Source organism: Ceratotherium simum, chromosome 27 (genome assembly GCF_057802395.1).
Source record: "Ceratotherium simum simum isolate JZ-2026a chromosome 27, ASM5780239v1, whole genome shotgun sequence".
Lineage (NCBI taxonomy): Eukaryota > Metazoa > Chordata > Mammalia > Perissodactyla > Rhinocerotidae > Ceratotherium > Ceratotherium simum.
In genome coordinates, this window is record NC_141926.1 from 13,455,453 (window position 1) to 13,469,963 (window position 14,511).

The 14,511-nt window shown below is 50.4% G+C and overlaps 1 protein-coding gene across 3 annotated transcripts in view; it reads left to right on the forward strand.

Annotated features, from left to right (window-relative positions):
• URB1 (URB1 ribosome biogenesis factor) overlaps nucleotides 1–14,511 on the forward strand; it is a 77,283-nt gene that overhangs the window by 24,309 nt on the left and 38,463 nt on the right. For all 3 annotated transcript variants that reach the window (XM_087418150.1, XM_087418149.1, XM_087418148.1), the window contains exons 14-22: nucleotides 1,259–1,371; nucleotides 3,280–3,399; nucleotides 5,214–5,330; nucleotides 5,784–5,922; nucleotides 6,699–6,869; nucleotides 7,878–8,071; nucleotides 9,907–10,125; nucleotides 10,899–11,078; nucleotides 12,572–13,427. In XM_087418150.1, coding sequence (XP_087274276.1) covers nucleotides 1,259–1,371; nucleotides 3,280–3,399; nucleotides 5,214–5,330; nucleotides 5,784–5,922; nucleotides 6,699–6,869; nucleotides 7,878–8,071; nucleotides 9,907–10,125; nucleotides 10,899–11,078; nucleotides 12,572–13,427 — 2,109 coding nt within the window. The remainder of the gene's footprint in view (nucleotides 1–1,258; nucleotides 1,372–3,279; nucleotides 3,400–5,213; nucleotides 5,331–5,783; nucleotides 5,923–6,698; nucleotides 6,870–7,877; nucleotides 8,072–9,906; nucleotides 10,126–10,898; nucleotides 11,079–12,571; nucleotides 13,428–14,511) is intronic.

A 14,511-nucleotide genomic window follows, 5' to 3' on the forward strand; every position in this document is an offset into this window, starting at 1 on the left:
TTAAATAGCTGGTCTTCCTTAAGTAACTATCAGATGAACACTTAGCAGCAGCGAGAGAGGAGAAGAGAGAAGCCAGCCAGCCGGAACTGCCGGCCACAGATGACCGACAAATCGGATATTGTGACGGGAACTCTACAGCCTGTTTTCAAAGGAGCAGCAGCACAAACATGAGAGCTCCTGAGAAGGGATGTCCCACTCATGCGGAGACACCCCTGGACCCAGTGAGTCAGGGTCAAACTGTATCTTGCAAAAGTAACCTTCTGCTTGTCTGGTCAAGTTTCCTTGATGGAAAAATTTGTCTAATAAAATTGACTTGATAATTGGGCCTAAGGAAGAAGACTTGCAGAAATAGCATTCTTGAAATTCGTAAGCTCTTGAAATAATCCTATTCAAAAGCTGTAATTAACTTTTTTTTTAACATTTATTTTATCTTTTTTTTTTTTTTTCCTGAGGAAGATCAACCCTGAGCTAACATCCGACGCCAGTCCTCCTCTTTTTTGCTGAGGAAGATGGGCCCTGGGCTAACATCCATGCCCACCTTCCTCTACTTTTTATGGGACGCCGCCACAGCATGTCTTGACAAGCGGTGCATTGGTCCGTGCCTGGGATCCGAACCTGCGAACCCTGGGCCGCCGAAGCGGAGCGTGCTCACTTAACCGCTATGCAGCCGGGCCAGCCCCCGAAATTAACTTTTTAATTGTTTGAAGTTGAAAGGTTGTCCTTGCTGTGAGACTAAGAAATTCACTAGAATGTGGCCATTTAGTATATAGTACTGTGTCCTTCCCAAGCAGAGGAGAAACCCAGAAATCAGGCCAGAGGATGAGGACCCAGTCTCGGGCTCAGGTGGCCAGTCTGCTCACAAATACTTGCTGTCTGGGGAGCGTGGCCTGTGGCCCATGTAAGGGATTAACGTTACCCAGAGCCTGTGCCTGGAGGGCAGCATGGGACACAGCGCTTAAAGCTGCAGGAGGAGGTCGGTGGGGGCCGAGTGGCAGGCAAGGGCTTCTTTGGGCAAGTGGAGTTTGGGCTTTTGTTGAAGGGTTTGGATAGACCTCGGGAGGGGAGGACTTGTCGGGTGAGGTGCGTCTGGGCAGAGGGAGTGGGCACAGATGAGGGTGAGTGCAGGACCCGGGGGACGGAATCCTTCCTTTTTACTTCCAGATGTGGAGTTCCTTATCTTTTCTTCCGGCCAGGGCGGCAGTTGCTGGGCACCCTCCTCGCATGACTTCTTGTCTGTTTTCCTCTTTTCCGCCCACAGGCGTCATCTCAGAGCAGGGCCTTCGAGAGGAGGTGCCTCCCATTCTGCAGCACCACATTCTGAAGGTGGCGCTGGAACTGCCCGCCAGCAAGTTTCTGTGGCTCAAGGCACAGGTAGGAAGCGGAGAGCCTCTGTCGTGAGCTGACCTGGTGGGCCTGTTGGCTTTCTGGCCTGAGAATTTGTAACTAGATCCAGACCCTGCTAGGCTTGAGGACACGAAGGAGGATGTTAGCAGTTCTCCTTTTAGAGAGACACGTCTAGAGCAGAGGCCAGGTCCTGATTCACGAACCAGGAGGCCCGTGACTCTCTTTGCTTTTGCAAAATAAGGTGCCTAATGTGTCTTTACTGAAAATGTATTATTGCTAATAATAGCAATTAGAGTACTGAGAGTTCTTAGTATTTTTTATCTTGACTATTTTACATTTTGCTTGTCATTTTAAAACCTTTTGGAAAATAAACAAAATACATTCCTTCTCCTTTGTCCTCATTCCGGAAGAATTGAAGACAGAGATCAGAATAGATACCAAGCCAGGAGAAGGTTGAGGCTGGTGGAAAAATCAGTAAAAATTGCTGGCATTTTTTTCTTTTTTTAATAATGTCTTCCAGGACTTTCTGGACTACATGATGTTAAATCATAAAGGGAACTCAAGATGAAACAGATATTTACTTGTGTATTTAAACACAGGGTGCTGAGTCACTTCTATCCAAAGACGGGAACATGACCGGGCAAAATTAAGCATTGGCTAAGAGAATTTCTCATTAGCTCAGGTGACTTTTTTTTAATGACTTAGATCTCATTTAAGATCTTACATGGAACTAAGCATGGAAATGTATGTTGGCACATTTACATGGGATATTTCCAGAAAGGTGTAAGAATGCTGTGGCACTGGGATCTATGTATTTTTTTCCCAAGTCCTCTCTGTAGGGTTCACCTGCATTGGGGTTGAGGATTTGAGAACTTCCTCTTTGCCAGGCCTGACACGAGGCCTCTGCATGTCAGCTCAGTTACCACCATTTAAAGACAAGGCAGCTGGAGCACAGGGTGGTTAGGAAACTTCTACAGGGTCCCCACTGTATGTGGAGTGTCCAGGAATGGACCCAGGCAGTGCTGCCCAGAACCCCACTCTCAATCTTCACACCCCGCCATGAGGTCACTGCCACCAGCCCCTGAGAGATGACAAGCTGGGGACGTTGTTTGGTTTTCGCCCCAGCTGAACTGGGTGAAAGGGCTCTGGATGATTTAGTTGGCAAGTGAACAGAGGCCTCCTACTTTGAGAGAACTGGTTTTAAAATATTAATTTATATTCCATGCCCCACCTGCTGCTCATAAAATACATCTGTTGGGCTCTGTGGATGCCAGCGTTTCACGTGTTCAGGGTGGTCCTCATTGCTGGGGGCTCCAGTGAGGCACAGACTCGGTGGAGTTTGGGCTGGGGATCTGGAGCTCTGTGTACCTCTCTGACACGTGTGTTCAAAGCCCAAAAGCCTTTGTAAGAGGCTAAATTATGTATAAGGCATCGATTATATTAACACCAGCATCCTGCTGAAATGCAGAAGTGCAACCTTTGATGAGTCTCCCCCACTACCCACCAGGCAGTGCCGCGTCTGCACCGGGCCTACCTGGGCTTGATTCCCAGCTCGGCCATTAAACAGGCAGTTACCTTCTCATGCCTCAGTGTCCACATACGTGAAATGGGGGTGACAGTCATCCCCACCCAGGACTGTTGGGAGAAGAGAGTGAGTCAGTGTACGTAAAGAACTGTGAAGGGTGCCAGCACATGAAGAGGACCACCATGCTTACTGTTGTTAGTCTGTTTTACTACACCTGCTGTTTGGGCATTTGGGGTGAGTTCCCTAACTTCTGAGGTTCCTCATATATCAACTCCCAGCAGTCCTGCCAAGTTGTTACCGTGGGATGAGATGAAAGGCCTGGCAGGCAGCATACTGGGCCTGCAGGCCCTGTTTGCTCAGCAGACAGTGGCTTCTGTTACGTTTGTCACGTTCTGTTGTTCAAACTCCAGGAAGGCCCAGATGCAGAAATTATTGGAGGAGAACGATCCGTGTTTTACTTACTGATGAAAATGTTTGTGACCAGTAGCCATTTACAGCTCAAGTCATCAACCAAACTTCTCATCATGAAGGTAAGCATCTTTCACCAGCTCCTACTTCTCAGAGGCATTTTGCACAGTCTATACTGTATATACAACAGTTGTTGAATTAAGGATGCATTAGGACTATTGTAATTTAAAAGTAGAAGGTCTTACGGCAGTTTTAGTTTATCATGTCTTAAATTTGGCTGCATTCCTGAGAGGCAACATGGCAAAGTGAGAGAGCATGCACTTTGAAGTCCTGTTCCTAGATTTGAGTCCTGGTTCTGCCACATCCTGGGTGGCATTGGACAAGTTACTTAACCCTCTAAACTCAGTTTTCCCATGGAGAATGGAATAATAAAACTGCAGGATTGCGGAGGAGGTTATATGTGATAAAGTAGTAGGTCATGCCCTCAACATTGTAAGTTCAGTAAATTAAGATTTCCGGCCCTCTGGGGAACTGTTGAATGGGCTGTGTCTTTTCCCTCAGCTCCAGATTGGGCCTTCTCCAGGGCGTCAGCCTTTGGACCTTGGCAATCAGCTGCAGCACAGGTGTCCTCAAAGTCAGCGAAGGGAATGAGAAGTTTGTCTGCTTTTCTTTTTTCTTTTTTTTTTGGTGTGTGTGTGAGGAAGATCAGCCCTGACCTAACATCCATGCTAATCTCTTTTTTTTTTTTTTTTTTGCTGAGGAAGACCAGCTCTGAGCTAACATCTATTGCCAATCCTCCTCCTTTTTTTCCCCCAAAGCCCCAGTAGATAGTTGTATGGCATAGTTGCACATCCTTCTAGTTGCTGTATGTGGGACGTGGCCTCAGCATGGCCGGAGAAGCAGTGCGTCGGTGCGCGCCAGGGATCCGAACCCGGGCCGCCAGTAGCAGAGCGCACGCACTTAACCACTAAGCCATGGGGCCGGCCCCAGCTTCTCTTCTTTCTTATACTTGGTGCTCGTTTTCAGGGTTACGTCACGTCTTGCTGTAGCCTTTGGAAATTGAGTTCCTTGTTTCTGCTGTGCAGCAGGCATCTTGGGGGTGCTACAGAAATCACGTTCACCATTTTGAGGGTGCAAAGGTTTTACCTTTCTTCAAAGTACTAATAATCTTGCTGCCCTTTAAGCTTCTCACCCGAGCCGCCTGAAGGACAGGAACGTCTAGGTCTTGACCTCTGCACGTTGCCATTTCCTGACAGGTCGTGCAGGTGTGAGCTTGACCCCAGCCAGATGTCACAATCACCAACTGCAGCCAGGTGGCGTTGGCAGAGGGTTGGCCTCTGGTGCACTCTGTTGCTCAGATCTCGAGTCTCTGTCGTCAGGCCATTGGTGATGTCATTTACTCACCCCCTCAGCTCAAGCCCTGCCTCATAACAAATGCTGTTCTCTTAGAAACGGGGGGCGCTTCCAGCCCTAGGCCTGCGTCTTCAGGGCCACACTGAGATGGTGTGACGTGAGTGGTTCATCGTCTTGGACAATTTCATATAGGTGGAGGATTGAGTAGCTGTGAGGGGTCGAGTTGTGCGTATTTACCTGGGTCTTTGTGAAAACCCAGGTAGAAAATCAGACTGCTAAGTCGCAGCTGGATTTTTTCCCCTTTTTATTTTTTAGAAGTTGAAGAAAAGGAGTAAGAACTAGCAAGACAAGGCATTATTCTTGTCTGTTCTCTTCGACAGAGCCCAGGATGATCCCTTTTCCTTGTTTCCCTCAACAATGGGAGTGTTGTTTTGAAAGAGTAGTTTTTAGAGTAAACTGTGGATGGAATTGATCCACTTTGTGCCCCTTGGGTCTCCATGTCGTGCTGGAGCACAAACCACTGCTGCTCCCACCGAGCACAGGGTCCGCCCCGACTCTTCCGCCGGTGTCTGCTTCCTGACAGATCCTGCGGGACACGGGCGTGTTTGAGCACACCTGGAGGGAGCTGGAGCTGTGGCTGGAGCACCTGGACAGCACCGTGGAGGAGAAGAGAGAGACTGTGATTCAGTTTCTGGAACGTGTAAGCACGTACTTCTTGTGTGAAGGAGCATGCTGGGGATAATTGTACTGAGTGAGCCTTGGTGTAATTAGGGCATTTTTGATGCACCAGTATGCCAAAGCCCTCTCTTCCTGGCTTACTTCCTAATTCTTGCTGAGACATCAGAGTCTACTCAGTTTTAGAATCTGTAAAATGGGAATATATTACTCTGTGCTGTTTAATTTCCTTTTGGGAATTTGTTCTTGCCCGAGGGAATAGTGGTATACTAAGAGCGAATTAAAAGCAATGGTTTAAACCAAAAGGAGAAGTTTGTTTAAAATTCCACGGTAAAAAGTTAAAAAAAAAAACTTTGCAGGAAGATTAGTGTTCTTAATAAGGCCTGATAACATTCCAGCTTTTCTGTTTCTCAGTGGCATTTTTTTCCTTCGTTTGTGACCATCTTAAATGTTTTCCACTTGACTCCTTAATGCCCAGGTTTTATTGACGTTGGTGGCGAATCCCTATTCGTACACAGACAGAGCATCTGACTTTGTCCAGGAAGCCAGCACGCTGCAGGCCACCGTGACGAAGCAGGACGCCGACGATGTCAGCATCCCCGTCTCCCACATCGACGGTAGGTGCCCCTCCCTCCTGCCTGCTTGGGCTTCTGAAGATGGAGCCGCAGTGGCGTATTAGAGCCAGAAGAGGAGAGTTGTGTTAAAGCCTCATGCACAGTGCTGACGTCCCATTTCTCTGCGTCGAAGCTCAGCCTACCGTGGAATGAAAATCGCCTAATTTGTTCATGTAATGGGAAATGTGTATTGAGCTTTTTTGCTGCGTTGTTTTTATTTGTGCATTGTTTATGCCAGGTGCTGATTTAAGCTCTTTACAAATCTTAACTCATGTACCCTCGTAAACAACCCTAGGCGGGGGTGTTGTTATCCTCACTTTATACATTGGTGGGGCAGCTGAGGCACAGAAAGGTGATGCAGTCTGCCCGACGTCACACAGCTAGTACGTAGCGAAGTCAGGGTGTGAATCCAGACGCCGCCCCTGGCCTCTGCCTTCACGCTTACACTCTTTTGCTTCTCAGATTCTGGTTTGTTTGCCTTGTGTCCAGGTTAGTTTGTGGGTTTCTCAGTGTCACCTGAGGAAACTTCAGCCTATTATCACCTGAGCTGGATAGCCTGCATTTTGCCTGGCAAAGATCTTGAGGCTTTATAGGCAATGACCTCATCCACGTAGAATCAAACTCTATGTTAAGCATTTCCCCCCAAGAGAAGTTTAGCTTTTATTTTTTTCTCTTTTTGCAAATATGCCCTTGTTCCTCCCTCCCTCCCTGTGGGGTTCTTTGCAATAGAATCCTTCGGTGGCTCTGGCCTCGGCGTGATTCCCTGCTTTCTGTCTCAGATGTTCTGGACATGGTGGATGTCCTGGTGGAGGGCAGCGAAGGCTTGGATGAGGAGATTGGATTCTTACTGAATGAAGACATGATCCTGCTGACATTCCCGTTCAGTGCTGTGGTCCCCGCAGCCCTAGAAGCCAGGAACAAGTTGCTTCTTGGGGCAGAAAGTGAAGGAGGTACCTGTGTGTTGTCAGCATGTTCTGGGTGCATCAGGCAGGCAGGTCTCTGTGGGGTAGGAGGTGGGATTCCAGGGGCTCTGGAAACAGTTGCTGAAAACCCAAAGCATCAGAGTTCAGACCCACCGGAGTGAGGCCACACAGCCATTGGAGCTGAGCGTGCAGGGATAGGAATCTGGAGGCTGGCTAGGCTGTTAGAAAATTGGTCATCTGAGGGAGGAGTCTGAAATAATGCATATGCATGGCTGCACAGACACCTGCTGTAACACTGATGTTTTCTCTTCAGTTTATTGTTGATGTCTTGATGCTAAGGTGTGAGTCCTTCATACTTGCTGGGTATCCAGACAACTTAGACCCAAGGAAGTGCTCCCAGATCACAATGGTGTAATTAGTCAGCATTGCTCAGGGCTGCAGTAACAAATAAGCCTCAATGTGTCAGAGGTTTAATGAGTAAAGTTCTCTTTCATGACCTTGTGATAGTTCGGTACAGGTCAGGTTGCTTTCCTGGGTGGCTATTGTCCAGGAAGTAGCTCAGGGATCCAGGCTGCTCCTGTCTTGAGCTGGGCCATCTCAACGTATGACTTCCATGGTCACTGTGGAAGAGGAAGACAGAGTGGACAGTCTAGCAGGGGTGTTTTGGTTGGGCCTGGAAGTGGCTAACCCAGTCATGTGGTCCCAGCCTAACCACAAGGGAGGCTTGTGTGCCAAGGAAGAGGAAATGGGTTGGGGAGCACTGAACAAGTCCTTGTCCCAGGTGGCTTTGCCTCATCTCTTCTGTGCCTGGGTCTCCACTTCTGGGCCTCAGGACCTGAAGTCTGACTGTGTGCTGTATGTTTAATAAAACAAAGTCTGGTGCGGTCTGCGGTAGTAGCATCTGCCATCCAGTGTGGTTTTGTGACCCCTCGTGGAGTTGTTATTAGTTTTTCTGGGTCTTGAATATGTGTGGGAGTTGGTGTTAATGGTGGATCGCAGCAAGCCTCTCGCCACCCGGATCTCATTCCTTCTCAGGAGAAAGCATCGTGGCGTACCTGACAGGGGTGCTGACGGACCTCCTCCACACCCAGAGAGACCCTCTGGCTCTGTGTCTTCTGCTGCAGGCTTATGACAAGTTGGAGCCTCCAGTCCCACCTTGCTGTCAGCAGCTGTCCTGGTTCAACAGATACTACAGCCTCTGGATCCCGGAGTCAGCCCGCGAGGCGGTGGTGAGCTGCGGCCATCCCTGCTCCTGTGGAACCCAGGCCTTTCCTAGAAACCCCCAGAGGTTTCTTCCATGGGCCACGGTTGGCAGTACCACAGCTGTGTAGCGTTACAGCCGTATGGCTTACAGGGTGAAATTTCTTAACGTCCTAATTTCCCCTGCAGAGGAGAGGAAGCTAAGAAGTGTCCCTGCTGCTCAGCTGATGTGCCTGAGACACAAAGGGCTCAGTGATGCAGCAGAATTGAATTTCCCGCTGGCTGCATAATTGGCTCATCACATTTAGGCTTTGAGGCCGGAGGTTGCCTTTTCTGGTTTCCTCATTGAGTGATCTGTGCACGCTTGTCCTGTAGCCTTTTTCTGTGGACCTCAGCGTGCCCCTAGGCTTCTCGTGCTCAGTGGTCAGACTTGGTCCTCCATTCTGCTCTGGCTGGGAAAGGAAAAAAAAAGAAAGGAAGGATTTTCTTTCAGTGGGGGCTACATTCTTGTAATGGGGTGCTGCAGTTCTGGCTCCAGTGCAGAGTATTTACGAATGCTTGGTGGAGCAAGAAATTAACTCTGTGGTGTGCATTTTTGTGTATTTATTGAATTTTAGCTGCACTTGAAAAAACAGGCAGCTTAGGATCTCCTTATCTTCTGATATTGGTAACAGGAGCTTATGTTGATTGCATGTCTGTCTGTCAGGGCTTCATACCAGGTGTGCTATGTGTATTTTAAGCCATTTAATTCTCACGACAACTCAGAGAAGTAGGTCAAGACTTACTATCCTCATTATATGCATGGAGAAACTGAGGCACAGAGTGGTTCCCCCCCCCCCCCACCAGTCAGTCAGTGGTGGAGTCAAGATTTGGCCCAGGCAATTGGGTATCAGAGTCCACGCTAGAGTCCACGCCCTTCATGACTCCTGCCACCTTCCTCTGTGTAATAGCCGTGGTTCAGAGTCGGTTATAGCCACACAGCAGCTTGTGTGAGCCGTTAGTTCAGTGCCTCACCTCATGATGCTCAAGTGTAAGTGTCCGCTCTCTGTTGAATAGGTCACAGCAGTAGTTCCCACCCCGAGGGGACATCAGAATTCCCTGGAGGCTCATTTAGATAGGTTGCTGGGCCCCACCCCCAGAGGGTCTGATTCCACCGGTCTGCATGGGGCCCAGGAATTTGCATTTCTAAGAAGTTTCTGGTGATGCTGCTGCTGGTCCCGGGACCCCACTTTGAGACCCGCTGAGTTTCAGGGTACACACGGCCTCGTTGTATTGGTCTTAGGATGGGGAGTGTTTGAAGTTATGAAAATAAAAGCCATGTGGGGTAAATCAAGAAGGCAGTTTGGGAATTGTGCCAGAAGAAATGAACAACTTCAGTGTGAGACAAAAGGACTCCAGAAATTGATCCTCGTTCTGTCCATTGTCATCTCCTCCCAACAAGATGGTATTCTAACGGAGGCTCCAGGGGAGGGCTTTCCGAAGGCACGCAGCTCACAGCACTGGCTCCTTTACCGGCGGTAATTTCCCAGTTTCTGGGGATTAATCAGTGACGCCTGTGCATAAAAGCCACATCTCTGTCACATGCAGCCCCTGACTGCAGTGTCTGTCCTCCAAGCTGTGTAACTCCCTCCCCGATTCAGTGCCTTCGAGTTAACACACTCTAGGAAGATGTGTGTGACTGATAATTTCGGGACTTAATTACATAAAATGCCATGTGGTCACTGTTTTTTAGTATTAGTGCGTGATTATTGTGAAATGTCCCCTTGTTATGAATGTCGCCCTGTACCTGTTCTAGCAGACTGTGCACCTTTTCCTCTGTGCTGACGTGTCTCTCCTCTTCTCCGGGCTGCTGCCGTCTCCCAAGCCACTGCAGCCATCGGGCAGCCTTGCCCCCCAGGGTCCTTCAGCTTCCTCCTTCGCTGCCCTGCTGCAGACGGCCTATGAGAGCAAGGGCGCGCTCCTGGACGAGCTTGTTCAGGAGCAGCTGCGGGCTGCCATCCCCTGCCTCCCGCTGCACCAGGTCCTGCGTTCAGTGAAACACCTACTGCTCTACCTCAGGAGCACCGTGGAGAACTTCGGCCAGGTCAGCACTGCTCCTGCCCGTCCCTGCAACCTCCACATGCTCCCCAGTCTCCACCTCCAGAGAACGTGGCCTTCTCCGAGTCGGGTCCAAACTGAGTGACAGTATCGCTAGAGTCCTGGGGTCGTGTTGTCGACCTTTTCCACGCGTAGGGAGGGTAGTAACCTGACACACCCAGGGCCACAGGACAGGCCCGCAACTGGAGGCCTAGATGGCTCGTTAGCACTCCTCCATGCCCGGCTGCCCCTTGCCCTGGAGCAGAGCCACAGAGGTGGGCTAAGCTCCCATCCTCTCTAGGCCTTAGTTGCAAACCCAGCAGATCCCTCCACAGCTGCAGACAGTAAAGTGCAGCTGGGGCAGCTGTTAGTCAGGGTGGGGCCTTCCCACAGCCTGGGCCAGCGGCACGGCACGGCCAGGCGTCCCGTTTCTCTCCTGAGTTTTAGTTCAGGAGTTCGTTGTTGAGCTTTCTGTCCCTGATGTTTACTGATTTTCAGTTTATGCTTTGAGGTGGACCTTCTCCCCTTATTTTGGTCAAAATAAACCTGTGTATTTCATCAACAGTTAGGAGGACACGTGTCTTAGTGAGAAATGGCTGTGGTTATTGGCGTTTCACAAATACTGCGTGTAAAGGAGTTGCCATTCGAGCCTGCCTCCCTTCTCGATTTTTGTTTCTGGTAACATCTCACCTTCTGGTTGCAGAGGGACATGGCAGTCACTGTTTCGGTGACTGGCAGCCCTTCCCTGGTCTGAGGGTTGTGTGCCTCTCGTCCTCACAGCTGGGCAGAAGCTCGGGGCCTCCCCTCCTGCAGCTCCTCCTGGATCTCCTCAGGCGCCTGGTCGTCCAGTGTGAGCAGCTGGATGCCCAGAACCAGCGGAAATGCGAGGCCGCCCAGGCCGAATCCGACCTTTTTTTGGACATGGAGTCCATGGCCTCGCTGGAGCTGGCCAATGACAAGGTACCGCCACCCTCTTCCATGGGTCTCCCTCTTGTCCTTTTCCTGTAAAGTCACAGACACTGGCTTTCCCTCCACTTCTGATTAAAAACAAATACGTGTTCATTGCAGGGAGGTAGGGAAATGCAGAAAACTAGAGGAGACACTAAAAACCCTCCATAACCCCTCCACCCACCTTATCTGATAAGATAATCAGATAAGATTGGGTCCGATTGTCTCTCACACCTGCCCTCCCGTAAGCGGTTTTCCCTTCACTGTGTGATGTGAGCATCTTGAGAACTCAACGTGAATATTTTCCTTATAAATAGCTGCAGTCTGTGTTGGATAAAAGCAGGGGGTGAGGCCCTTCACAGTAAATATACACAGTGAATTTACTGCTCTGAGAAGAACCAGCCGTCTCTTGTGTTGTTAGTCTTGTGAAGCAGGCTGTTTAATTGGGGCCAGGGCGAATCTTTCTCAAGTTTGCCATTTGACCTGTTTTACTGGGTTCAGGAAGCAAACATGTTCCTCATTTCACAATCTAATGGACGGCTTCCTTCCTTTGATCTCCAAGTGGACTTTCTGGGAGGTGTCTGTTGCTGCAGGGCCACCTGGTAGCCAGTCGACGGCAAAGCAATCCTAACGTGGCCTGGTGCTTTTCTGTTTTTGTTTGGCAGGGCTCCGTTGGAAAGTGTGATAGGCTCCTCTCTCCTTCCCTGAAGAGCAAATAAGGAAAGAAAGTTTATTCCTGTCCCCGGGGACTTGCTGTAACTTTGTTGGCTAGGGAATCATGTTCTGCAGAGCTACTTAGAATGATTGAATCAAATTATTCTCTAATCCAGCAAAGAGCGCTCTGCTGCTTTCTGCTCAGTAGTTTAAACTCAGTCTCGGGGTCAGAGCTGGTTTTTTAGGGGGTCACTTGAGGCCCACTCTTCTTCTGAAAGTGAGGACTGATTGCCTTCAGTCCTGGATTGTGGACTTTCACAGGAGTTTAATCCCAGTCCACCTTCCCAGACATGTGATCTTTTCTAAGCTCTGATCGCCCTGCCCCAATTATCAGTTGATACCCACGTTCCTCAACGTGATTTATTTAGGAGGGCAGGGCTGCTAAGGGGAAACCAGTAGATGATTGATCTTAATCACATTTTGACGTTTCTGCATGTCCCGTCCTCTGCACCGAGTGGCTGGAGAGCAGTTTTGCTGCACGTAAATTCATTCAGGCTGAATTCACCAGATACTTGCCGGTCTGGGTGGGACACCGGCCAGGTCACAGTCCAGCCCTCACGGTCGTACCAGGAGGAGATTCACCACAATTGGATAACAGCTTTGACTGGGCTTGGGTTAGGGTGCTATGGGCACCCCTGAGAGGGGCATCAAAACTCAAACTTGAGGATGGAGTGGCTTAGGACAGCTGCTCTCTGCCCCACTCGCAACAGCGAATACTTAGACGGCAGCAGCTGCCCCCTCCCTGCTGGCCCAGGGCCGTGTGTGAGGTCTGCCTTGTTGCTGTATTTCAGACGCTGGAGGAGGTGCTCTTGGCCATCCTCAGACATCCCACGCTGGAGGGCTGGTACCTGGCCCTGGAGCAGCAGGCCCTGCCTCCGCACACCCTCAGCCCCGTCCTCGTGAAGCTCCTGGCGGCCCACCTCAGTGCAGGGGTCCTGCAGCTGCTGATGGTGAGCGCCCCGATCCTCCGGAGCATTGGGCAGCTGGGCCTCCTGGCCAGGTACTCAGAGGCTGTCACCCAGAGTGTGTTGAAGGAGCTACGAAACAGGAGGGCGGGCCCGGCCACGTCATCAACAAAGAGCCTCCTGCAGCTCGAGGCCCTGCAGGGGCTACATCCGTACATGGAGGGCACCCAGCTCCGTGAGGTCACCTTGGCCCTGCTGAGCCTGCCTGAGGCCCACCTGGTGACCCAGCGACCCACGAAGTCCCCCAGGAAGGAGAGGCACTTGAACATTCTCGGCAAGACCCTGGTCCAGCTGTTGACCAGCAGCCCCCAGGATCAGCTGCAGAGCAGCGACCTCCTTTGGGCCTCCGAGTATGTCAAAGGCCTGGGGGCTTTGCTCCCCACGCTGGCTGTAGACGAGCTGGACACTGTGTTCCTCCACACTCTGCAGAGAGAGCCCGTGCTGGCCCCTGTGGTCGGGGCCGACCTGCTCGACTACTGCCTGGCCCGGCGGACGCAGGCGACCCTCAGCATCGCCACCCTGCTCCTCCAGCAGAGCTGTACCCACCTGCTGCGGTTCGAGCTGTGGTGTGGGCAGGCCGGCACGGGGCTCTGTCTGCGAGAGGGCCTCGACGACTTCCTCCCCCTCGTCCACGTGTACCTCCAGTGCAGGACTCAGGGACACTTCACACGCCCCGCAGGAGGTATGGGAAAGGGCGGCTTTGGGCAGCTGGGAATTTTAAGTCGGAGGGGCTAAGGAGGTGGAACTGCGTGTTCTGGGGTGTGGTTTGGTGCCGTTTCTCCTGCAGCGTCTGACCCAGCTGTGAAGATTGAGAAAGAGGAGAAATTCTCCCTCAGCCCCCCTCCCTCCAGTCTCTTGACCTTGTGGCGTGAGGTGTCGCCCCCGTGCTCCCGTCAATTCCGAGTTACCCGCATGAAGCTGGGGCAAGGGGTGGTCCTAACTGGGGCCACTTGGGCCGAGGAAGGATGAGCACCAGGCCTGGGCCTTGTTAGGTTGGGGGGGTCATTTGGAGTAATCGTCCCTTGTCCTGTCCCACCTTCCCCACCATCAGGAAATGTTGGTGAGTGATGCTGAGTTGAGACAGCTTGGGCCCAGCTCTCTCTTCTTTCTCCACTTGTCGGGTTTCAGATTTGAGGCACTTTTTTTTTTTTAATTGATATTTTAATAGTTTATAACATTGTGAAATTTTGGGTTGTACATTTTTGTTTGTCCATCACCATATACATGTCTCCCTTCACCTCTTGTGCCCACCCCCACCGCCCCTGGTAACCACAATACAGTTTTCTCTGTCCATGTGTTGGTTTATATTCCACATATGAGTGAGATCATACAGTGTTTGTCTTTCTCTTTCTGGCTTACTTCACTTAACATAATACCCTCCAGGCCCATCCATGTTGTTGCAAATGGGACGATTTTGTCTTTTTTTATGGCTGAGTAGTATTCTATTGTATATATATACCACGTCTTCTTGATCCAGTCGTCAGTCGAGGGACACTTGGGTTGCTTCCACTTCTTGGCTATAGTGAATAATGCTGCAATGAACATAAGGGTGCATAAGCCTCTTTGGATTGTTGATTTCAGGTTCGTTGGATAGATTCCCAGTAGTGGGATAGCTGGATCATAGGGTATTTCTATTTTTAATTCTTTGAGGAATCTCCCTACCGTTTTCCATAGAGGCTGCATCAGTTTGCATTCCCACCAGCTGTGTATGAGGGTTCCTGTTTCTCCACATCCTCTCCAACATTTGTTGTTTTTTGTCTTGGTGA